Source organism: Antechinus flavipes, chromosome 5, assembly GCF_016432865.1.
Source record: "Antechinus flavipes isolate AdamAnt ecotype Samford, QLD, Australia chromosome 5, AdamAnt_v2, whole genome shotgun sequence".
NCBI classification, from domain to species: domain Eukaryota; kingdom Metazoa; phylum Chordata; class Mammalia; order Dasyuromorphia; family Dasyuridae; genus Antechinus; species Antechinus flavipes.
This window is the reverse complement of record NC_067402.1, coordinates 234547211-234571801: the sequence shown is the minus strand read 5'-3', so window position 1 is coordinate 234571801 and position 24591 is coordinate 234547211. Positions and strand designations below refer to the sequence as shown.

The 24591-nt window shown below is 33.2% G+C and overlaps 1 protein-coding gene across 4 annotated transcripts in view; it reads left to right on the top strand.

The window, feature by feature from the left end:
* TMTC1 (transmembrane O-mannosyltransferase targeting cadherins 1) overlaps positions 1 to 24591 on the top strand; it is a 261821-nt gene that overhangs the window by 120529 nt on the left and 116701 nt on the right. For all 4 annotated transcript variants that reach the window (XM_051961108.1, XM_051961109.1, XM_051961111.1 and 1 more), the window contains one exon: positions 18554 to 18743. In XM_051961108.1, coding sequence (XP_051817068.1) covers positions 18554 to 18743 — 190 coding nt within the window. The remainder of the gene's footprint in view (positions 1 to 18553; positions 18744 to 24591) is intronic.

The window sequence follows — 24591 nt, the reverse complement described above, 5'->3', positions numbered from 1 at the left end:
TAAAGGTCTCATTTCTAAGATATATAAAGTATTATGTCAAATTTATAAGAATATAAATCATCCCCCAATTGATAAATGGTCAAAGGATATGAACAAACAATTTTCAGATGATGAAATTAAAGCCATTTATACTTATATCAAAACATTCTCTTAATCACTCTTGATTAGAGAAATATAAATTAAAACAATTCTGAAGTACTGCTTCATACCTCTCATATTGGCTAAGATGACAGGAAAAGATGATGATAAATATTGGAGAGGATATGGGAAAACTGGTATACTAATGCTTTGTCGGTGGAGTTATGAAATGATCTAACATTCTGGAGAGTAATTTGGAACTATGCCCCAAAGGTTCTCATACTGTGCATACCTTTTGACCCAGCAATGCCATGACTGATTCTGTATACCAAGAGAATCATAAAGGAGGGAAAAAGACCCAAATGTGCAAAAATGTTTGTACAGCCCTTTTTGTAGTAGCAAAGAATTAGAAAATGAGTAAATGGCCATCAGTTGGGGAATAGCTGAACACGTTGTGATATATGAAGGTAACAGAGTATTGTTGTTCTATAACAAAATGACAAACTGATTATGCTGAGCTAAACAAGCAGAATCAGGAATATGTTGTACAGAATAAGAGCAAAAATGTATGCTGATCCACTATGAAAGGCTTGGTTCTTCCCAGTAGTTCAGTGATCCAAAGCAATCCCAATAGACTCTGGACATATGCATCCAGAAAAAGAATTAAGGAGACTGTTTGTATATCAACACATACTGTGTTCACTTCTTTTTTTCTGTTTTTTTAATCTCTCCTTTGGTTTTTCCATTTTGGTTTTATTTTTCTCTACCAACTGATTCGTAAAGCAATGTGTGTTTAAAATAAATGAAAAAACTAAAAATTCCAAGAAAATGAAGTAGAAAAACAGTATTCTTCAATCTGCATTCAAGTTGCTTCAGTTCTTTTTCTGAAGATAGAAAACATTTTTCTTCATAGATCTTTCAGAATTGTCTTGAATCTTTGTATTTTTGGAATGGTTAACTCATTCACAATTCATCATCATACAATATTCCTGTTATTGTGTTCAATGTTCTTCTGAACTTCTCACTTCACTTTGCATCAATTCATGTATGTCTTTCCATGTTTTCCTGAAAGCATCCTGCTCAACTTTTCTTATAGTACAATAATATTCCAACACTATCATTTACCAGAACTTGTACAGTTATTCCCCAATTGATGGGCAGCCTCTCAATTTTCATATCTTTTCTACCACAAAAAGAGCTGTATAAATATTTTATTCATATGAGTCCTTTTCCTTTTTAAAAATTTTTTTTGCAATATAAACACATTATTAATATTGCTTGGTCAAAGAATACACACAGTTTTATAGTTCTTTGGCCTAATTCCAAATTGCTTTCCAGAATGGTTGGCCCAGCTCATGTTCTACCAATAGAACATTAGAGTTACAATGTTCCCACATCCCTGCCAACCTTTTCATTTATCTTTTCTATCATATTACCAAACTGGTAAATGTGAAATGGCAAACTCTAAATAATTAGAGTTATTTTAATTTGTATTTCTCTAATCAGTAGTGATTTAGAACATTTTGTTTCTATGATTAAAGATATTTTTGATTTCTTTGTCTGAAAATCCTTTGACCAGGGGAATGACTTGTATTGTTATAAATTTGACTTCCTTCTCTATCTAGTTGGGAGATAAAGCATTTATCAGAAAGTTACTCTGAAATTTTCCTCTTTGCCAAGTTTTTTACTTTCCTTCCAATCTTGGATGCATTTGAATTAGTTTGTGCACAAACTTTTAAATTTAATATATTCAGTATTATACATTTTACATTCTGTAGTACTCTTATCTCTTGTTTGGTAATAAATTCTTCCCTTATCCATATATTTTACAGGTAAACTATTCCACACTCCCTTATTTTGCTTATGGTATTACCCTTTATGTTGAAATATCATATACTTTACTTACTTTGCTCTTAGCTTAGTATATGGTGTGAGATGTTTTTCTACACCTAGTTTCTGTCAAAGTACCTTTTGGGTTTCCTAGCAGTTTTCTTCGAATAGTAAGCTGTCATCCCCAAAATCTGGTTAGTTTTTTCACTCTAGAATTTCTTTTCAGGCATTATTTTACATTTATTTGGAGGAGAATTTGGGAGAGAATGGTTCAGTTTCTTTCTTTACTCTGATAACTTGGCTTCAAAGCCCAACACAATTGAAAATAGATTCTGCTTGTATTGGTGGAAGATATTTTTGAGGGGATATTTTTTTACATTCACTGTTTTTACTATAATACCATAGTAAGTACCTTTTTAGAATTTATTTTTGTTTTTTTCCCCCTCTTATTTTATTTGAAGAAACAGAATAAGCAAAAAGTAAAACAAAAAAAAACACAAAAGAGAACATTATCATATGCCCCCAGCAGAACATCAAGGAGTATTCTAAATATATAAGGGCAACAAATACCAATACACACGCATGCATATACATATACATATATATGTATGTATATATGAAATTATATTCATGAGTATCAATCTTTACTTCCTTGTAAATTGTTCTTTTGTTCTCTACTGTGCACTTTATTTACTGTATTCTTTTTTTCTCCCTTTCATTTCTCACACTACCCCCAAGCAGGCTATAATTAAGAAAAAATATATTTATATATACATATGTAGATATATGTATACACATATATATACACACACATATAGATGCACATATCCCCTTTTCATCCCTCCCCTCCTCCAAGCAAACTACAATTAAGAAAAGATATATTTATGTATACATATGTAGATACATATTTACAAACACATACTCGCAGACATAAATATCCCAGATACACACTTGTCTTTCCTATCTTTGCTGACTCTTTCATTAAATTCTGCTCTAGAATTTGGTTTACTATTACTTGACTTCCCTTCACCTAGGGATCCCTCCTTCTTTTCTTCCCTCATCCTTTACTTCCCCATCCACTTATCCCTACCCCCTGATTTCTTTATAGATTTTTGAGAATGCTATATCATTTATGGTTTATATATAGTGTTACCTATTGAATCCATTATAATATGAGTTGGTTTTCAGAACTATGAGCCCTCCTTCCTCCTCTTATGCCTCTGTGTCTATTCTTCCTTTACACCTCATTTGTATAACCTCATTGCTATTTTTACCTTTACTTAGACAAGTTTTCTTTTGAGTTTACCCTTTTTTATATAAATCTTAAACATAAAGTATACATTTCCTATGTAAAAAACATAAATGATTTGTCCATGTTTAAAGAGTTTGTCCATGTTCATTCAGTTCTTTAAAATGGTCTTTAATAGGCCTCATTTCCAAAATACATAGAGAATTGACTCTAATTTATAAGAAACCAAACCATTCTCCAATTGATAAATGGTCAAAGGATATGAACAAACAATTCTCAGATGAAGAAATTGAAATTATTTATAGACTTATGAAAATATGCTCCAAATCATTATTAATCAGAGAAATGAAAATTAAGACAACTCTGAGATACCACTACACACCTGTCAGATTGATTAGAATGACAGGGAAAGATAATGTGGATTGTTGGAGGGGACGTGGGAAAACAGGGACACTGATACATTGTTGGTGGAATTGTGAACACATCCAGCCATTCTGGAGAGCAATTTGGAACTATGCTCAAAAAGTTATCAAACTGTGCATACTCTTTGATCCAGCAGTGTTTTTACTGGGCTTATACCCCAAAAAAATACTAAAGAAGGGAAAGGGACCTGTATGTGCTAAAATGTTTGTGGCAGCCCTGTTTGTAGTGGCTAGAAGCTGGAAAATGAAAGGATGCCCATCAATTGGAGAATGGTTGAGTAAATTGTGGTATATGAACGTTATAGAATATTATTGTTCTGTAAGGAATGACCAGCAGGATGAATACAGAGAGGACTGGCGAGACTTACATGAACTGATGCTAAGTAAAATGAGCAGAACCAGGAGATCATTATATACCTCAACAACGATATTGTTTGAGGATATTCTGATGGAAGTGGATCTCTTTGATAAAGAGAGCTAATTCAGTTTCAATTGATCAAGGATGGACAGAAGCAGCTACACCCAAAAAAAGAACACTGGGAAATGAATATAAACTGCTTGCATTTTTGTTTTTCTTCCCAGGTTATTTATACCTTCTGAATCCAATTCTCCCTGTGCAATAAGAAAACTGTTCGGTTCTGCATACATATATTGTATCTAGAATATACAACATGTAAAGGACTGCTTGCCATCTGGGGGAGGGAGTGGAGGGAGGGAAGGGAAAAATCGGAACAGAAGTGAGTGCAAGGGATAATGCTGTAAAAAATTACCCTGGCATGGTTTCTATCAATAAAAAGTTACTTAAAAAAAAAATAAAATAAAATGATCTTTAATATTAGATCTTACATGTTAAATTTTCTGTTAAGTTTGGGTTTGGTTGATAGCAAATCCTGAAAATCTGCAAGTCCATTGAATGTCTGTTTTTCCTCACTGAAAATTATAGGTAATTTTGCTGGATATTATATTTTTGGCCACAGGCTTACTTCTTTTGGTTGAGTATAGATATGATTTTAAGGCCAGCCATCTTTTATTGTAACTGCTGATAAGTCTTGTACAATTCTAATTGTAGCTCCAGCATATTTGAATTATTTTTTTCCTGTTTCTTGCAAAATTTTCTCTTTGATCTGAGGGTTTTGAAATTTGGCAGTGATATTCTCACATGTTTTCCACAAAGAATCTCTTTTAAATTGGTGATTATTGGATTTTTTTTTTCGTACTTTCTCCTGATGTTATATCACTCCAGGACAATTTTCTAGGATTATTTCCTGCATTATTGTGTCTTTTTGGTCACAACTTTCTAATAGTTCAATTATTCTTACATTTTCTCTTCTTGATCTGTTCTCCAGACCTGGTTTTTTTCTGATGTTTCACATTCTGTTCTATTTTCTCATATATATATATATAAAATCTGTTTGTTTGTTTTTTTAATCTCATAGCTTCATTGGCTTCCCTTTGCCTGATTCTAATTTTTACAGAGTTATTTCATCTTTGAGACTCTCTACCTCCTTTTCTAATTGGTTAACTTTTTTTCATAATCTTCTTATTTTTCTTGAATGATTTTAATTTTTTTCTTCAGTTTTCACTCAATGTCTCTCATTTGATTTTTGAATTCTTTTTTGAGTTCTTCTATAAATTCTTTCTGGACAAGAGCCATTTCACATTACTCTTTGGGGTAGAAGTTTTTTTTTTTTCTTTTTTTCTTTAGTAAACTATCCTCTTCTGAAGATGAATGCTAGTCTTCCCTGTTCCCACAATATGTTTCAATGTGTGTGTGGAAGGGTTCTTTTGCTGGTTTAGTTATTTTTTTTTTTAATAAGAGGTATTAATGTAAGCACCTCTAATTGTGAGATATGTGTATGTGTGGGGGAATGATACTTCAAGCTTCCCTTCAGCTCTCCACTCTGATCAGGAACCCCAAATCAAGAGCTCTACCCCCTTGCAAGTGCTTATCGCCAGAAGTGCTCCTGCCTCACTGCTTCTGCATTCATTATATGCTGGTTTCTTCTCAGCCAGGGTTGTGTCTAAGCAGCACAGCTGGTCCCAGAGTTCTCAATCAGCCCCCAAATCAAGTAATCTGAGAAGTGAAAGTGTCTGTGGTTTCTGTTGAGGCTCCAGTCAAATCCAGCTAGTCTGAGGAGTTCCCACTTGATGTTTCTGGGGAGCTAATTCAGAGGTGTTGGAACTTCAGACAGGTTAAATCTGGCCCATAGTCCTTCTTTAAATCTTGCCCAGTTGTGTCAGGAGGTCCCTTGTTCTGCCCCAAATCTTTTTACTTTTTCACCAGTCTATGTTTGTCTTCAGGCGCAAATTTGTTCTCTTTGGGGGGAAAACAAGAGAGCTTGAAATTTACTAACTTACTCCACCATCTTCCCAGAATCCTCCCTGTAAAACTTCTAATTAATTTTTTTTAATAGTTGCAAAGAATTGGAAACAAAATACTTGCCCTTTGATTGGGGAATAGCTGACAGCCTTTCATAATATGTGATTTGAGCATCTCCAAATTTATTGCTGTTTCACAACTTTACCTATCATTTGTGGATATAGTAGATAAAGAAGTAGATGTGATTTCATTTGAGGTTTCGATAACTTACTAGCTATGTGGTCTTTGTCAAGTCACTTAACCTCTACTTAAGTTTTCTTACTGGTATTTAGTAATAAGAGGTAATAAGAGTACTGACCTCTTAGGGTTACTATGAGGACAAAATAAATAATATTTGTGTACAATGTCTTGATCATAATGTGTACTATCTAAATATTATTGTCATTATCATTATTGTTGTTATTTATAAGGCATCCAGGTGGTAAGTATAGTGATTAGAGTGCTGGTCCTGAAGCCAGAAAAAATCATCTTTGTGAATTCAGATCTGGCCTCAGATACTGTGTGACCTTGGGCAATCTTTTAATCTTATTTGCCTCAGTTTCCTCACTTATAAAATGATTTGGGCAAGGAAATGGCAAGCCATTCCAGATCTTTGCTATAAAACCCCAAATGAAGTCACGAAGAGTCAAGTACTCCTGAAAAATGGTTAACAACAAATTTTTCTACTTTAACTGAGCAGCCCAAGCACAACACAGGATGTCATGATATTGTAATGAAAAGAATTTGGGACTTTGTGTTTCATACCTATAGTCCTCTATTCCTGCACAGAAGGAATCCTCTTAGATCTCTTCTAGTCAAGGCCAACCTTGATCATTATTATTTCAGAAGAGCTCAGTTTCAATTGTTTTGTTGTTATTTCCAATTGTGCTAATAGATTGTATGTATGTGTACATATTTCCTGGCTCTGCTTATACACTTTATATTTGTTTATATAACTTAATGTGTATTTATCATGTTAATTATTCAATTATCAAACACGTATTAATATCTCCTCTGTGCTAGGCAGTTTGCTAAGCTTTAACGAAACAAAGGGGGAAAAGTCTATCATTTCTATGCAGCACAGTAATAGTCTTTTACATTCGTGTATTCAAAGTTGGCTTAGCCATGCTTTAGTGCTTGGGCATCTACTTTATTTCCAATTCTTTGCTACTACAAAGGTTGTTGTTTTTAAATATTTTGAAGGATATAGATGGTCTTTTACTTTTATTATTCATCTTCTTCAATTTTATGCCTACCAGTGGACTCTTAAGTCAAAAGATATGTCCATTTCAGTCACTTTTTTTTTTTTAACATAATTCCAATTTCTTTCCCAGAATGGTTCAATAAGTTCATGGTCTCATCAAAAATACCTTAATGTACCTATATTTTTATAATCTTTTCAATGTTGAACATCCAAACTCAACTCAATTTTGTTGATTTGCTGGATATGAGGTAAAACCTCAGAGTTGTTTTGTTTTTTATTTTTCTTTTTACTAGTGATTCAGAGAATTCCTTTGTGTGATTGTGTGTGTGGGGGTTATTTTGAAGATTAAATAATGTAATGTTTTCTGAAAACCTTAATGTACTACCCAAATGCCACTCATTGCTATTGTTGTTATTATTGTACTGAACACTGTCTTTGGGGTCAAAGGACATTAGTTAATAACTGGTTCTGCTGCTTTCTTTCTGTGTGACTATAGCTAAGTCTTAAGAGTTACAATTTTCTCCTCTATATGTAACATTCATAGCAATTGATGACATAAATCTTGGGTATAATCTGATTGAATAAGTACAGTTCTGGAGATAGATGTACCAATTCCAAAAAGCTCTTTAGAAACAAAGTGTAAAGGTTGCCCATTATCACCACTGCTACTCAATATAGTATTAGAAATATTGGTTTTAGCAATAAGAGAAGAAAAAGAAAATGAGTAGATAACAAGGAAACAAAAAAACTATCATTCTTTGCACATGATATGATGGTATACTTAGAGGATCTTAGTGAGTCAACTAAAAAACTACTAGAAACAATGAACAACTTTAGCTAAGTCACAGGATATAAAAGAAATTCATTAATATGTTAATATAATTAAATAAAATTAATCATTGGAATTTCTATATGTTATCAGCAAAAACAAGCAGCAAGAGTTAGAAAGAAAAATCTCATTTAAAATAACTGTATGTAATATAAAATAATTTGGGATGCTAACTGCCAAGACAAACCCAAGAACTATATGAACACAATTATAAATTATTTTTCACACAAATTAAGTCTGAGCTCTACAATTGGAACAATATCAAGTGATCTTGGGTTATAATGTTTGGGCTAGCTTTCTGGAGGACCTCTGGATGAGCCTTGGTCTTTAGGTGGAGAAGTGATGAAGGCAGGAGAGCCACCATGAGGCTGGTCAAAAATGGAGTCTAGAGTCTGGAGTCTTCTCTTGTGGTTGTGTCTGAGACTCTCCATTCTCAGTCCTCTCATCCCTTAAATACCTCAGTACGATTACATCGCTACAGCAACTGAGCATGTGCCAATTGTACTAAATGTATGCAAATTAGAGTGATTACATCATTATATTACATTAAGTATATATTTAACTAGAGAATCATTATCCCATCAGTCACACTGAGTAGACACTTAACTATAAGCACCCTGCTGTCCTTGATTCAAGTATATCTTTTCAGAGTTCTGGCCCTCAGCAATGAGTAGGCCAATTAATATAATAAAAACAACTATTCTGCCTAAGTTATTTTACTTATTTAATGCTATACCAATCAAACTACCAAGAAATTACTTTTTAGAGCTAAAAAAAAATTTCATCTGGAAGAACAAAAGGCCAAGAATTTCAAGGGAATTAATAAAAAAATTGCAAAGAAGGATGGTCTAGCTGTACTAGATCTAAAATTATGCCCTAATGCAGTGTTCAATAAAATCATTTGGTATTGCCTAAGAAACAGACTAATGGATCAGTGGATCAGACATAATAGTTAATGACTATAGTAACATAGTATTCAATAAACCCAAAGTCTTCAGCTTCTGGAATAAGAACTCACTATTTGACAAAAATTGCTGGGAAAATTGGAAAACAGTATGGCAGAAACTAGGCATTGACTAACAGCTAACAACCTATACCAATATACGGTCAAAATGGGTTCATGATCTAGAGGTAAAGCATAATACTATAAGAAAATAGGAGAATAAGGGATAGTCTATCTTTCAGATTGGTGGAAAAGGGAGGAATTAATGGCCAAAGAACTACAGAACAGTGTGATGACTGGGTATTTAAAATCAGCCTGATCAGGAATTCAGTTTAAGGGAAAAATCTTCAATCTTTATTCTCAGTAGAGGTGAAGAAGGATTGTGATAGCAATATGGGCAGCTGCTGCGATGGGAAGCCAGCTAGCAGAGGGGGTCGGAGGTGAAGGGCGGTCACAATAGCATTGTGAGCAGCTGTGACAAGACGCCAACCAGCAGTCTCTCTTTCCGCTTCCCTCTCCACCCCCCTGCCTCTACCCACCAAAAAGTCATTTCCTATACAACACATCAGGACTTGCACAAAGAGTGGGCGGGGGCCATGCTTTCTCCAAGCATATATATTACTATTTAGCCTCACGTGCTTGGGACCTCAATGCATCAACTCAAGCCTCAGCCCATTACAGAACAATATGAAATGCAAAATGGATGATTTTGATTATTTTAAATTAAAAAAGTTTTTGTACAAACAAAACCAATGAAGGCAAGATTAGAAGGGAAGCAGAAAGCGGGGGAAAACATTATAGCCAGGGTTTCTGATAAAGGCCTCATTTATGAATTACATAGAGAATTGACTCAAATTTATAATAGTGCAAGCCATTCTTCAGTTGATAAATGGTCAAAAGATATGAATAGACCATTTTCAAATGAAGAAATTAAAACCAATTCTAGTAATATAAGAAATGTTTCAAATCACCACTTCACACCTTTCAGATTAGCTAAGATGAAAGGAAAAAATAATGATAAATATTGGAGAGGATTTGAGAAAACTGAGCTACTAATGCATTGTTTGTTTGTTTTTTCCATTTCTTTTTTTTTTTTATAGCTTTTTATTTACAAAACATGCATGGGTAATTTTTCTTTTTTCTTATTTTTTATTTTTATTTTTTAATAATTATAACATTTTGTTGACAGAACCCATGCCAGGGTAATTTTTTACATTATTCCTTGTATTCACTTCTATTCTGATTTTTCCCATCCCTCTCTTCAACCCCTCCCCCAGATGGCAAGCAGTCCTATATATTTTAAATATGTCACAGTATATCCTAGATACAATATACGTATGTAGAACCAAACAGCTCTCTTGTTGCACAGGAAGAATTGGATTCCAAAGGTAAAAATAACCCAGGAAGAAAAAAAACAAACATGCAAACAGTTTACATTCATTTCCCAGTCTTCTTTCTTTGGGTGTAGCTGTTTCTATCCGTCGTGGATCAATTGAAACTTGAGTTAGATCTTCTCTTTGTCAAAGAAATCCACTTCTGTCAGAATACATCTTCATACAGTATTGCTGTTGAAGTATATAATGATCTCTTGGTTCTGCTCATTTCACTTAGCATCAGTTCATATATGTCTCTCCAAGCCTCTCTGTATTCTTCCTGCTGGTCATTTCTTACAGAACAATAATATTCCATAACATTTACATACCGCAATTTACCCCACCATTCTCCAATTGATGGGCATCCATTCATTTTCCAGTTTCTAGCCACTACAAACAGGGCTGCCACAAACATTTTGGCACATACAGGTCCCTTTCCCTTCTTTAGTATCTCTTTGGGGTATAAGCCCAGTACTAGCACTGCTGGATCAAAGGGTATGCACATTTTGATAACTTTTTGGGCATAATTCCAGATTGCTCTCCAGAATGGTTGGATTCGTTCACAACTCCACCAGCAATGCATCAGTGTCCCACATTTACTAATGCATTGTTGGTGAAATTGTAAAATGATTCAGCCATTCTTGAGAGCAATTTGGAACTGTGCTCAAAGGCTAGGAAACTGCGCATATTTTTTGATTCAGCAGTTGTCTCTACTATGTTTGTTTTCTAAAGAGATCATAAAAGAGGGAAAAGGACTTACATGTGCAAAATTTTGTAGCAGTCCTTTTTGTAGTTGCAAGGAACTGAGTGGATGTCCATCAGTTGGGGAATGGTTGAATAAGTTTTAGTATATAAATGTAATAGAATAGTATTTTTTTAAATTAATTTATTTAAAAAGCATATGCATGGGTAATTTTTCCAACATTGACCCTTGCAAAATCCTTTGTTTGAAATTTTCTCCTCCTTCCCCACCCTCTCCTGTAGCTGGCAGGTAGTCCAATACATGTTAAATATGTTGAAATACATGTTAAATTCAATATATGTATATATATTTACATGTACATTTACATATACATGTAAAAAAAAATCAGATGCAGAAGGAAGGAAAAGAAAAACTGAAAAAGAAAACAAAATGCAAACAAATAACAACAGAGAGAGTGAGAATGTTATGTTGTTCCACACTCTGTTCTCATAGTTCTCTCTCTGGGTGTATATGGCTCTCTTTAGCACTGAATTAGTGGAACTGGTTTGAATCCTCTCATTGTTGAAGAGAGCTACATCATCAGAATTGATTGTCGTATGGTCTTGTTGTTGTCATGTATAATGTTCTCCTGGTTCTGCTCGTTTCACTTAGCATCAGTTCATGTAGGCCTCTCCAAGCCTCTCTGAAATCATCCTGCTGGTCGTTTCTTACAGAATAGAATATTATTGTTGTATAAGAAACAATCAGCCGGATGATTTTAGAAAAGGCTTGAAAGACTTATATGAATTAATACTGAGTGAAATGAGTAGAACCAAGAAAACATTGTATTACAGTAACAATAAGATTATATGATGATCAATTATGATGGACTTGGTTTTATTCAAAAGTGCAGTCATTCAAGGCAGTTTCAATAGACTTAGGATAGAAAATGCTATCTACATTCAGAGAGAGAGCTATGGCAACTGAATGTAGAATGAAGCATAGTTAACTTTTTTTGTCTTTTTCTTTCTAGTGTTTTCCCCCCTTTGATCTGATTTTAATTTGTACAATATGACAAATATAAAAATACATTTTAAAAAATTGCACATATTTAACCTATATGTGATTGCTTTATGTCTTGGGGGGAGGGAAGGAAGGGAAGGAGAAAAATTTGAAATAAATAGTTTTATGAAAATAAATGTTGAAAAAATATCTTTGCATATACTTCAAAAAATAAAAATACCATTCAAAAAAGAAGGTAGAGAATGTAGATACTACAGAAATGCTAACATAGTATGGTGTACAGCATCCTCTTGGGGATTTATTTTTCCCTTCTCTGCTGCTAGGGTACTATTATAATTATACTCTTATATTGCCAGGAGTTTTTAGCATACTTACTAAGAGCTGGCTTGACCAACTTTTATGTCAAGAAATCCTTTGAAATGGCCTTCATTTGTTGTTCTTGCTATTTTTTAGATTCTTAGCAATACATATTTATCTCTATTTTCCAAATAGATTGATCTTCCTAAAACAGTAATCTAGTTCCTTTTATATTCTGTTTAACAAGGACCCAGAAGTGGGCCAATATAATTATTCTGTAGACTAGATGCAACATTCATCCAGATGTCCATAGCCTCTTGCTGTTTTTTGGCCTGGTAGTTAAAGAACCAACTCATGGGCTTGTTTTTGATTAAATGTGGAACAGTTATTAAGAGAACTTAATTTGAATATATTTGGAATAGAAATAAATTACTAAATGTGAAGGAGTAGCATGTAAGTATAGATCTTCGGAGCCATTTTTACATTGAGTATGTGAGGAGAGGAGATTCTAGGGTCAGTCAGAGGATGGTCAACTTCTGGCTTGCATGGCTGATAATCTTGCAAAGGTTAGTTTTAGTTAATCCTGCAAAAGTTTAAAGGCAGATGATAATATTTTTAATGGAAAGATAATTACTACAAAAGACTAGACTTGAAATTGCAGATGTCACTATAAGCTTCCTTCACTATTGATAAGGAAAGATATGCAATCTATGAAATGGGACTAATATACTAGAGATATAGCAACAATTCAATTCAGTTAAATTTAGTGTCTTTGGGGTAAGGCAGAATTTGTATCCCTTGTGCATATACAAAGTTTTGCACATAATAGGTACTTAATAAATGTTTGATGACTGCTGAATAAATTCAACATTTATTAAATGCTTAGTTATATAATCTTTGTCCTTGACAGCATCATAATAGAGATATATTAAATGGCCAAAGGCAAGGATCATAGCTCCTCCCATCTTGCTTTTTTTTTTTTTTGAGATAAAGCCTGATGTAAAACAAGTAAATTCTATATTTTTGCTCAGCATAATCAGTTTTTCTACTAGTCTCTTTATGTTTTTAGGACAAGAAATACCTTCAACTGTTTTTATTTCTTAGCTTAGAGAATGTTTATCTTTAAAGAAAAAAATTAATTCTAGCAATCTTTGATTTTTAAGTATTCTCATTTTTAAAAAGTATTTTAAAGAAGAATATAATTATTTAATTGAAAGAGGTCATTCTATCATAATCTTAATTTTCATTCTGAATTTACACATTCATATAATTTTTTCATTATTACTTTCCAGTTGGAAATGAAACTACTATATATTCTTTTTTAAAAAAAATTTGAAAAATTTTGAGTTCCAAATTCTTTTCCTTGAGAAAGGCAACTTATAAAATATCCAGTATGCTTATGAAGTCATGCAAAACTTATTTCTATTATTAGCCACATTGAAAAAGAAAAAGAAGGGAAGAAGTAAGGAAAAAAAGAAGAAAATGAATTCTTCAGTCTGCACTCAGAGTTGATCAGCACTTTTTCTAGAAGAAGTTGGAGTTCTTTGTAATTGTCTTAGAGTATTGTATTGATTAGAGTAGCTAAGTCTTTTACAGTTGCAATTAATTCTTGGCTTCTAATATAGTATATTACATTTTGCTGAAAAAGCATTTTTGTGATTCTCAAAATTTTTGGGAGAAATTTTGCAAGTTAATTTTTTGCTTTAAAAAGTCAAAACAAAACAATTAGGACCTGGTGGAGTTGGGATTTTAAACCAAAAGAATAAATTGAAATTTCAGTAGAAATTAATAATAGTAAAAAAGTCTGTAAGTCTAAGTGAGAATGTCATCATAATTGGACCAAATATATTAGTTCCTGAATATCACTTAGCAATTATTCTTAGGATATAGCTTGCTTTTTGTAATAATTCCAAATGGCATAATTTCTGCTCATTGAAGATTTTTTCTTAAATCATTTCAACTTTTTAAATACATTTTACCAATTTATTAGCAACACTAATCACAATTGAACCCTAACAGATGATGTAGTCATTTCTGAGTTTCTAGTCAAAATAGACTAGTATCATTTTGAGTAAATTATCTATGAAATTCTTGATTTTGGTATAAAATAAAAATGTGAAATCCATTTTATGTATGTTATTAAGAAAATAACTTTTAGCTTTTTTAGTTATATTATTTTTAAAAAGTTTTTAATATTGTAAGCACTTTGAATCAGAACCTTTTTTTTTCTTTATTGTGTCCTTGCAAGTTTGGGAAATTCCTCAAACCAAAGGTCCAAAGATATTCCCAGAGAATAATATTTCTCACCTTGATCTGGAAGATCAGTAAACCAAAAGACAATTGCCTCTTTTGATTACATTGCCAAAATCATTGCCATTACAATTGTAATTTCCCTTCTACCCATGCACACATTGCAATAATTTGTTTTTTTTAAATTTTCAATTGTGTTAAGAGAATTTTTGGCTTAATTTTCTTGCTGCTGTTTACTTAAAATGAGCACTTAATTTTAGCTAAAATCTGCAAAATCAGCTTTTGAGATATCAACGCTAAATCTAGTGTAATTTTCTGTTTTACTTAATATAGATTTTCCCTTTCTGCCTTATGTTGTTTGACATGTAAATCATTATCTTCTGTATTTTTGTTCTTTGAAATTCCATTATACCTAAGATAAAATCATTCAAGAATCCATTATTAATAATTCCTGTCAATTACTGAATACAATGATACAGAAATAGTGACAGAAGTGTTCTTAAAAGTTGAAACATTTATCAGTGAGTTTAGAGGTTCAGTTTGAGTAACCTTAAATAGAATGTGAACGTATAAATAAAATGATTGTAATAAAATTTTACAGAAAACTGGAAAGGAAACTGTGCATATATATGCACATCAGAAACAAGTAACAGAAGGGGAAAATGAGGTGTATGTAACAAGATGATCAGGGAACTAGTTCATCAAACCTGGAGCTGAATTTCATGTTCTAAGCTTGATTTTGTAGACTTCAGTACTATTCATTGCTTGCTTTAAGCAAGGAAGCAAGCATCAGGAAGCTCAAGACAAAGACTGGGATGCAGTTTTTCTAAGTATAATGGAAGCAAGAAGACTAAACCAAAAATTCTCTTGTCATATAGCCATTCTACTTATGTAATCAAAATCTATATATTATAACTTAAAACTAATGCTTGGGATTCAGTGACTCTTTTGGTATATGATCAATGCATCTTGCATTCTGAGCATAATAAAGTTCTTATCTCTTTATTTATTGGTATTGTATTATTGGCAGAAGTATTTGAACAAGGGATCTTTGCACAATTTTTATTGCATAATTAGCAAATATTAATTTTTTTCCTCTCCCTACCTTCCCTCTTTTAGTGAGAAAAGAAAAAAAACATAACTTTTTAACATATATGTATGTATATATATGTTATTTTTTTCATCTTAGTTTAATACTTCTCTGTCAGAAAGTGGGTAGAGTGCTTCCCCATCACTTCCGTGGCATTGTGGGTTGTCATGGATTAGAATTCTTAAGTCCTTCAAAGTTTTTTGTTTTTATGATATTGTTATTGTATAAATTGTTCTCCTGCATCTGCTCAATTCCCTCTTCATCAATTCAGTTGATTCAGTTCTCAATTCTGGGAAACTTTCTAATTTCCCTTTCATCATATCTTATAGATTAATAGTATTCCATTCTATCCTTATACCATAATTTGTCCAACCACTTCTTGATTAATGAGCCCAGTCCTTTTTCACTACAAAAATAATAGACCCTGGGCATTTTTCTTTAGTTGTTTCTCTCTGGTTGGACTGCTTTGTTTCCTCCTCTCTACTGGGTTTCCTGGCTTCCTTTTTTTTTTTTTTTAATTAAAGCTTTTTTAATTTTCAAAGCATATGCATTGATAATTTTTCAACATTAACCCTTGCAAAACTTTGTGTTCCAATTTTTCCCCCCTTCCCCCCACCCCTCCCTAGATGTAAGCAATCTAATATGTGCTAAACATGGTGAAAATATATATTAAATCTAATATATGCATGCATATTTATGTAATTATCTTGCTGCACAAGAAAAATCAAATCTGACTTCCAAGGAAAAAGCCAAGATGGTGGAGACAAAACACCTTTGTTTCTGACCTCCTAAAACCCTCAGACTTATCACAAATCCCGCCTCTGAATTAGCTCTGGACCAACCGAACCCACAAATATTGGGAGTGCAACAAATTACCAGCAGAAGATAATTTCAAAGATTGTCAGAAAAGGTCTATTTCAATTGGAAATGAGAGGGAGGCAGGCAGCACAAGCAGCTGAGCACAAATGCCAGTGCAGACAGCACAGAGTCCTGGGGCAGTGTGGACTCCTCTAGTGGTGCAGACTCCATGAGATTATGTTGGGGTGAATCTATGGAGAGGAATCTATAGCAGCAGTGTCCTTGCTCCAAGCCAGTAGATCAGCAGAGAAGTTAGAAAACATGCAACACAAACTCAGAAATTAATAATGAACCTCAAAATGCCAGTCTCACTGGACCTGGTTATTCCCAGCCAGCACTGAGACTGAGTCAGCACTGATCCAGCACAGCCAGGCCACTTATAGAGGAAGGTGCTGCTTGTAGAGGAAGCTTGGAAAACCTCCCCCTCCCTAAAAGCAGATCTCATGTTTTTAAAAAAATGAGTAAAAAAGTAAAGAGAACTGTGACAATAGATTACTTCTATGGTGAAAGAGAAGAACAGATATCAAACCCTGAGGAAACTAAAGGCAGATTGTCTCCAGATGAAGCCCCATAAGGTGACATAACCTCATCCCCATCATACAAGGCTCTCTTAGAAGAAATTTAAAACGATCTTAAAGGAGAGCTAGAAGAAAAATGGGGAAAGGAAACGAAAACTTTGAAAGAAGGTTTGGAAAAGGCATATAACTCATTAAAAGACAGATTTGACAAAATGGAAAAAGAAAACAACTCCCAGAAAAACAGAATTTGTGAAACAGAAAAAGAAAATAATTCCTTAAAAAACAGAATTTGTGAAATGGAAAAAAAAAATCCATACAACTAAATCATTTAAAAATTCATTGGACAAATACAAAAAAAAAAAAAAGTAAATGAAAATAATTCATTAAAATTCAGAACTGAACAAATGGAAATGAATAACTCAATAAGACAATCAGTCGAGCAAAACCAAAAAAAAAAAAAGAAAAAATAGAAAAAAATGTAAAATACTCAATTGGGAAAACGACCGACCTAGAAAATAGATCTAGGAAAGACAATCTAAGGATTATTAGACTCCCTGAAATCCACGATGAAAAAAAAGAGCCTAAACACTGTTTTTCAAGAAATCATCAAAGAGAACTGCTCGAATGTCATAGAAACAGAAGATAAAAAAAAAAAATTGAAAAAATTCACTGAACACATCCTTAAAGATACCCCAAAATTAAAACCCCAAGGAATATTGTGGCTAAATTTGAGATTTATCAGACTAAGGAAAAAAATATTACAAGCAGCCAGAAAGAAACAATTCAAATCCCGAGGAACAAAATAAGCATTACTCAGGACCTAGCAGCTCCTCCCTCCCATTTCAGATTGAAACAGACCTTTCCTGGTCTGTTTCCTCCTGTAAATTCTCTGCCAGGCAGAGTCTGCACTGCCCTGGGACTCTACACTTTCTAAGCTGCCATTTGTACTCAGCAGGTTGTGCTGGATACCTCCTTCCCTTTTCCAATTGAAACAGATCTTTTCTGGCCATCTTGAAATTATCTTCTGCTGATAATTTGTTGTACTCTTAATATTTGTGGGTTCTGCTGGTCCAGAGCTAATTCAAGAGGCTGGATTTCATAATTATTGTTAGGGCTGTAAAGAAGGTCAGAGAGAAATGTGTGTCATCTCAGCCATTTTGGCTCTCTCTTAGAAGTCCTCCGATTTTGATTAATTCAAATTTATCCTGCATATCATTTGCATATAGCTGCTTGCATGGTTTTCTCCCCCATTAGACTGTGAACTCTTTGAGAGCTGAGTCTATTTTTAAATTTTACTTTGTATCCCAAGTCTTTAGTACAGTGCCTGACACAGATTAGGCCTCGGCTTCAAGAATTTGATTCCTCCGATGTCTCTATGGATCCTCCCTGGAAGCTAAGGAATGCTATTTTGACTGACTTGTTGATAACTTCTTAACAAGAGGAAAATAATTAATTTTTCCACAAAAGTATATAGCATGAAACTTGAGAAAAGTTAAGTTCGACTTAGAATGTTAAAGTGATCCAATTCAATTCCCCTTTATCTTTCAGGTTCCTTACATATTCCTACCTTCTGGCTTTCAACAGTTGGTTACTTCTGGCACCAATTACTTTATGCTATGACTGGCAAGTTGGAAGTATTCCTCTGATAGAGACCATATGGGATATACGAAATTTAGCCACCCTTCTCCTGATTGTGGTGATGCTGTTTTTGATTCTACATTGCTTAACAGCATTTAAGGTAATTTTTTTTCAAGATTTAAGCATATTTTTTATGATGAATTTCAAGGTTGATGTGAAATAAAAGTTTGGAGTAAGGGTAGGGAAATATTTTTCTGAAGTTAGATTGCTCTTTATTCTGTCATGCTTTTTCTTCTTCATAGTAACTCAGACATTTGTAAAAGCCTCCTTCCCAGGAATTAGAACTTACCAATTTAAATAATTTATATAGATTATAGTTGCATTAGTTACATCACTGGCATATCTTTTAAAATTATTGTTGTTAAAAAACCCACTTCATTCTCATTTTGCAATAATATACGATAAAATGTTGCTTTGTTACCATGAAAAACAGTTACACGAAGCAAATTATCACATCTCTAGGATATATGGTGTTATAAGACTGTAGTCTACCAACTTTCTCTGTGGAGAAGGAACATATGTTTTATTAGCCTTCTATAATTAAGATTGATTATTACATTATTTGGAATCCTGATATGTAATAGCATTTTAAGTCAGTGATATTTTGAAATTATAGAGGCATAAAAAGAGAGAATTGATTAAATTTTTCTATTCTTATTTGCTATCAATAAATAGCACATGCTGTCTAAATGAGTTATTTTGTGGGAAATGAATATAATCTGCTTGCATTTTTGTTTTTCTTCCCGGGTTATTTATACCTTCTGAATTCAATTCTCCCTGTGCAACAAGAAAACTGTTCGGTTCTGCACACATATATTGTATCTAGGATATACTGCAACCCATTCAACATGTAAAGGACTCTTGCCATCTGGGGGAAGGGGTGGAGGGAGGAAGGGGAAAAATCGGAACAGAAGTGAATGCAAGGGATAATGCTGTAAAAAATTACCCTGGCATGCATTCTATCAATAAAAAGTTATTAAAAAAAAACAAAACAAACCTGCATGCCAGATATTATGCTTGAATCCAGAAATACAAAGATTAAAATTAAAAAAAGATTACATGGATTCTGTCAATATAAAGTTATTATTAAATAAAATTTTTTTAAAAATGAGTTATTTTGTGTTGAGCTTTCTTTTGAGAGGAGTAACACAGCTTGTACACGGAACTTATACATCTTAATGACATTTACTATGGCAAAGGATATTCTGTGTAGACATAGTCTCAAGAGGGTTCAAGATGAAGGTGATATGCAATTTAATTTGAGAGTTATTGGGGAAGTACAGAAACCCACAGTCTCAAATCAACTCATGGCTAGGAGCCACCTAGAGCCACTTCTCTCATGAGTAGTACAATACTACCAATGAGTCATTGATCTTCCTTTTTATATAGAAAAGGTCCTATCTCTGATGTGTTAGTGATATTACATTTCTTGGGCTCTTAGGGTAGTGATAGGTAAAAAGATAAGGCAAATATAGAATTAGAAGGCCACTCTTTTTGATTTTAGTCAAAAACTCTTAATAAGTGGGTGTAAAAATATATTATCTATAGTCCTTGGAACTATGGAATAACAAAAGATTCCTCTGTTTTGGTTGAGATGAGCATTATTTAGGAAACTAAGGTGGGTTTTTTTTTTTTTTAACACTGGCATAGTTTATTTTTTGTTGTTGTTGTTTTATTATAGCTTTTTATTTACAAAACATAGTCATGGGTAATTTTTCAACACTGACCCTTGCAAAACCTTCTGTTTGAAATTTTCCACTGCTTTCCCCTACCCCCTCCTCCAGATGGCAGGTATTTTAATACATGTTAAAATATATGTTAAATCCAATATATGTATACATATCCAAATAGTTATCTTACTGCATAAGAAAATTCAGATCTAGAAAGAAAAAAATAACCTGAGAAGGAAAACAAAAATGCAAGCAAACAACAGAAAGAGTGAAAATGCTATGTTGTGGTCCACACTCAGTTCCAACAATCCTTGTAGATGGCTCTTTTCATTACTGAACATTTAGAACTGATCTGAATCAATTCATTGTTGAAGAGAGCCATGTTTATCAGAATTGATTATCATGTAGTCTTGTTGTTACCACGAACAATGATCTCCTGGTTCTACTCGTTTCACTTAGCATCAATGCATGTAAGTCTTTCCAGGCCTCTCTGAAATCATCTATTTGTCATTTCTTATACAATAATAATATTCCATAACATTCATATACAATAATTTATTCAGCCATTCTCCAATTGATGGGCATCCATTCAGTTTCCAGTTTCTAGCCACACAAAAAGGACTGCCACAAACATTTTTGCACATATGGGTTCCTTTCCCTCCTCTCTGATCTTTTTGGGCTATAATCCTAGTAGAAACACTACTGGGTCAGAGGGTATACACAGTTTGATAACGTTTTAGGCATAGTTCCAAATTACTCTACAGAATGGTTGGATTTGTTCACAGTTGCACCAACAATGTATCAGCTTCCCAGTTTTCCCACATCCCTTCTAACATTCGTTATTATCTTTTCCTACCATCTTAGCCAATCTGAGAGGTATGTAGTGGTATCTCAGAGTTATCTTAATTTGCATTTCTCTGATGAATTGTTATTTGGAGCACCTTTTCATATGACTAGATATAGTTTCAATTTCTTCATCTGAAAATTGTCTATTCATATCCTTTCACCACTTATCAATTGGAACATGGCTTGATTTCTTATAAATTTGAGTCAATTCTCTATATATTTTGGAAATGAGGCCTTCATCAAACCTTTGAATGTAAAAATTTTTTCTACTTTGTTGCTAATCTTGTCTGCATTAGTTTGGTTTATACAAAAACTTTTTAACTTAATATAATCAAAATTATCTATTTTGTTATCAATAATGATATCTACCTCTTTGGTCACAAATTCCTTCCTCCTTCACAGGTCTGAGAGGTAAACTATCCTATATTCTCCTAATTTATTTATAATATCATTCTTTCTGCAAGACCATGAACCCATTTTGACCTTATCTTGGTATACAGTGTTAAGTGTGGGTCAATGCCTAGTTTCTGCCATACTAGTTTCCAATTTTCCCAGCAGTTTTGGTCAAATAGTGAATTCTTATTCCAAAAGCTGGGGCCTTTGGACTTATCAAATATTAGATTGCTATAGTTATTGAATATTTTGTTCTGTGAACCTAATAATCTATTCCATTGATCAGCCAGTCTATTTCTTAGCTTTTGCCAAATGGTTTTGATAATATATTTTTAGAACTGGTACAGCTAGGCCACCTTCATTTGATTTTTTTTTTTAAATTAGTTCCTTTGAAATTCTTGACCTTTTGTTCTTCCAGATGAATTTTGTTGTTATTTTTTCTAGGTCAGTAAAATAGTTTCTTGGGAGTTTGATTGGTATAGTGTTATAGGCCAGAACTCTGAACTTGAAACAAAATATTCTTACAAAGTACTAAGTGGAATTGATGAGACAATGGTTATCTAGTTTAGCATGGTGCTTAATAGTTCTCTAAGTTCAGTATGATTGATTTAATCTTATAACAAATAATGGTTTCCTAGTGATGTAATAATTGGTTTATACTCAGTGTAGAGCATATAAGGTAGGAGCCTCAACCAGGTTCATTCAGATTCAGAGATAGAGAGAGGCAGAGAAGATAAGAGAACTGGAGGCAGGAGCTTAAACTCTCAGAGGGAAGAGAGAGAAATTCATTTTTCACCTTTGGTCAGGCTCCTGGTGGCAAGCTCTCCTCCTTCATTTCTCCATTGAGACCAAGGCTGGTCAGAAAGGCTTTTCAGAAAGCTGCCCAGCCCCATGAAGGAGCTTCCAGAGACCCCAAGAAAACCAAACTAGAGAACATTACAGTATAGCATTAAATAAATAGATTAGTTAAGGGAGTATTGTCATCTTTATTGTATTCGCTTGACCTATCCAAGAGCATTTGATATTTTTCCAATCATTTAGATCGGACTTTTTTTGTGTGGAAAGTGTTTTGTAGTTTTGTTCATATAGTTCCTGACTTTCCCTTGGCAAATAGATTCCTAAATATTTTATACTATGAATGGTTATTTTAAAATGGAATTTTCTCTTTGTATCTCTTACTGTTGGATTTTGTTAGTGATGTATAAAAATGCTATTGATTTATGTGGATTTATTTTGTATCCTGCAACTTTTAGCAAGTTTGCTAAAGGTGTGGATTATTCATAATAGCTTTTTAGTAGAATCTCATATCATTTGCAAAGAGTGATAATTTGGCTTTCTCATTACCTACTCTAATTCCTTTAATCTCTTTCTCGACTCTTATTGCCAAAGCTAGCATTTCTAATAGCAATATTAAATAGTAATGATGATAGTGGGCAACCTTGTTTTACTCTAGATTTGATTGGGAATGGTTCCAGTTTATCACCATTACATATGATACTATTTGATGGCTTTAAATAGATTTACTGACTATTTTAAGGATAAGTCCATTTATTCCTATACTCTGGCGTTTTTTAATAGGAATGGATGTTGGATTTTATTAGATACTTTTTTTTTTGCATCTGTTGAGATGATCATATGGTTTTTCTTAATTTGGTTATTGATATAGTCAATTATGTTAATAGTTTACCTAATATTGAACCAGCATTCCTGGTATAAATTCTACTTGGTTGTCGTATATTATCCTGGGGATGATTTTCTGTACTCTTTTTGCTAATATTTTATTTAAAATTTTTACATCAATCTTCATTAGGGAGATTGGTCTATAATTTTCTTTTCATCCTATGTGGTTTAGGTATCAGTACCATGTTTGTGTTATAAAAGGAATTTGGTACTGGTCCTTCATTCTCTCTTTTTTCAAGTAATTTCAAATAATATTGGAGTTAATTGTTCTTTAAATGTTTGGTAGAATTCTCTTATAAATCCATGTGGCCCTGGAGACTTTTTCTTAGGAGTTGATTAATAGCTTGTTCTATTTCTTTTTCTGAAGTAGTAGTATTTAAGCAATTTACTTCCTACTCTGTTAATCTGGGCAGCCTATATTTTTGAAAGTAGTCATACATTTCATTTAAGTTCTCAAATTTATTAGCATAAAGTTGAGCAAAGTAACTCCTAATACTCTAATTTCCTCTTCATTAGTGAAAAGTTCTCCTTTTTTATTTTTAAGACTAACAAATTTGATTTTCCTCTTTCCTTTTTCTAATCAAATTTACTCAAGGTTTATCTATTTTGTTGGTTTTTAATTAATTTCATTAATTCAATAGTTTTTTTTAACTTTCAATTTTGTTGATCTCTCTTTTATTTTTAGAATTTCAAGTTTGGTATTTGATTAGGGGTTTTTAATTTGCTCTTTTCTTTCTTTCTTTTTTTAAATAAGTTTTTATTGACAGAACCCATGCCAGGGTAATTTTTTACAACATTATCCCTTGCACTCACTTCTGTTCCAATTTTCCCCTTCCCTTTCTTCACCCCCTCCCCCAGATGGCAAGCAGTCCTATACATGTTAAATAAGCTACAGTATATCCTAGATACAATATATGTGTGCAGAACCGAACAGTTCTCTTGTTGCACAGGGAGAATTGGATTCAGAAGGTAAAAATGACTCGGGAAGAAAATCAAAAATAAAATAGTTCACATTCATTTCCCAGTATTCCTTCTTTGGGTGTAGCTGTTTCTGTCCATCATTTATCCAATGAAACTCAGTTAAGTCTCTTTGTCCGAGAAATCCACTTCCATCAGAATACATCCTCATACAATATCGTTGTCCAAGTGTATAATGATCTCCTGGTTCTGCTCATCTCACTTAGCATCAGTCCATGTAGGTTTCTCCAAGCCTCTCTGTATTCATCCTGTTGGTCATTCCTTACAGAGCAATAATATTCCATAACATTCATATACCACAACTTACCCAGCCATTCTCCAATTGATGGGCATCCATTCATTTTCCAGTTTCTAGCCACTACAAACAGGGCTGCTACAAAC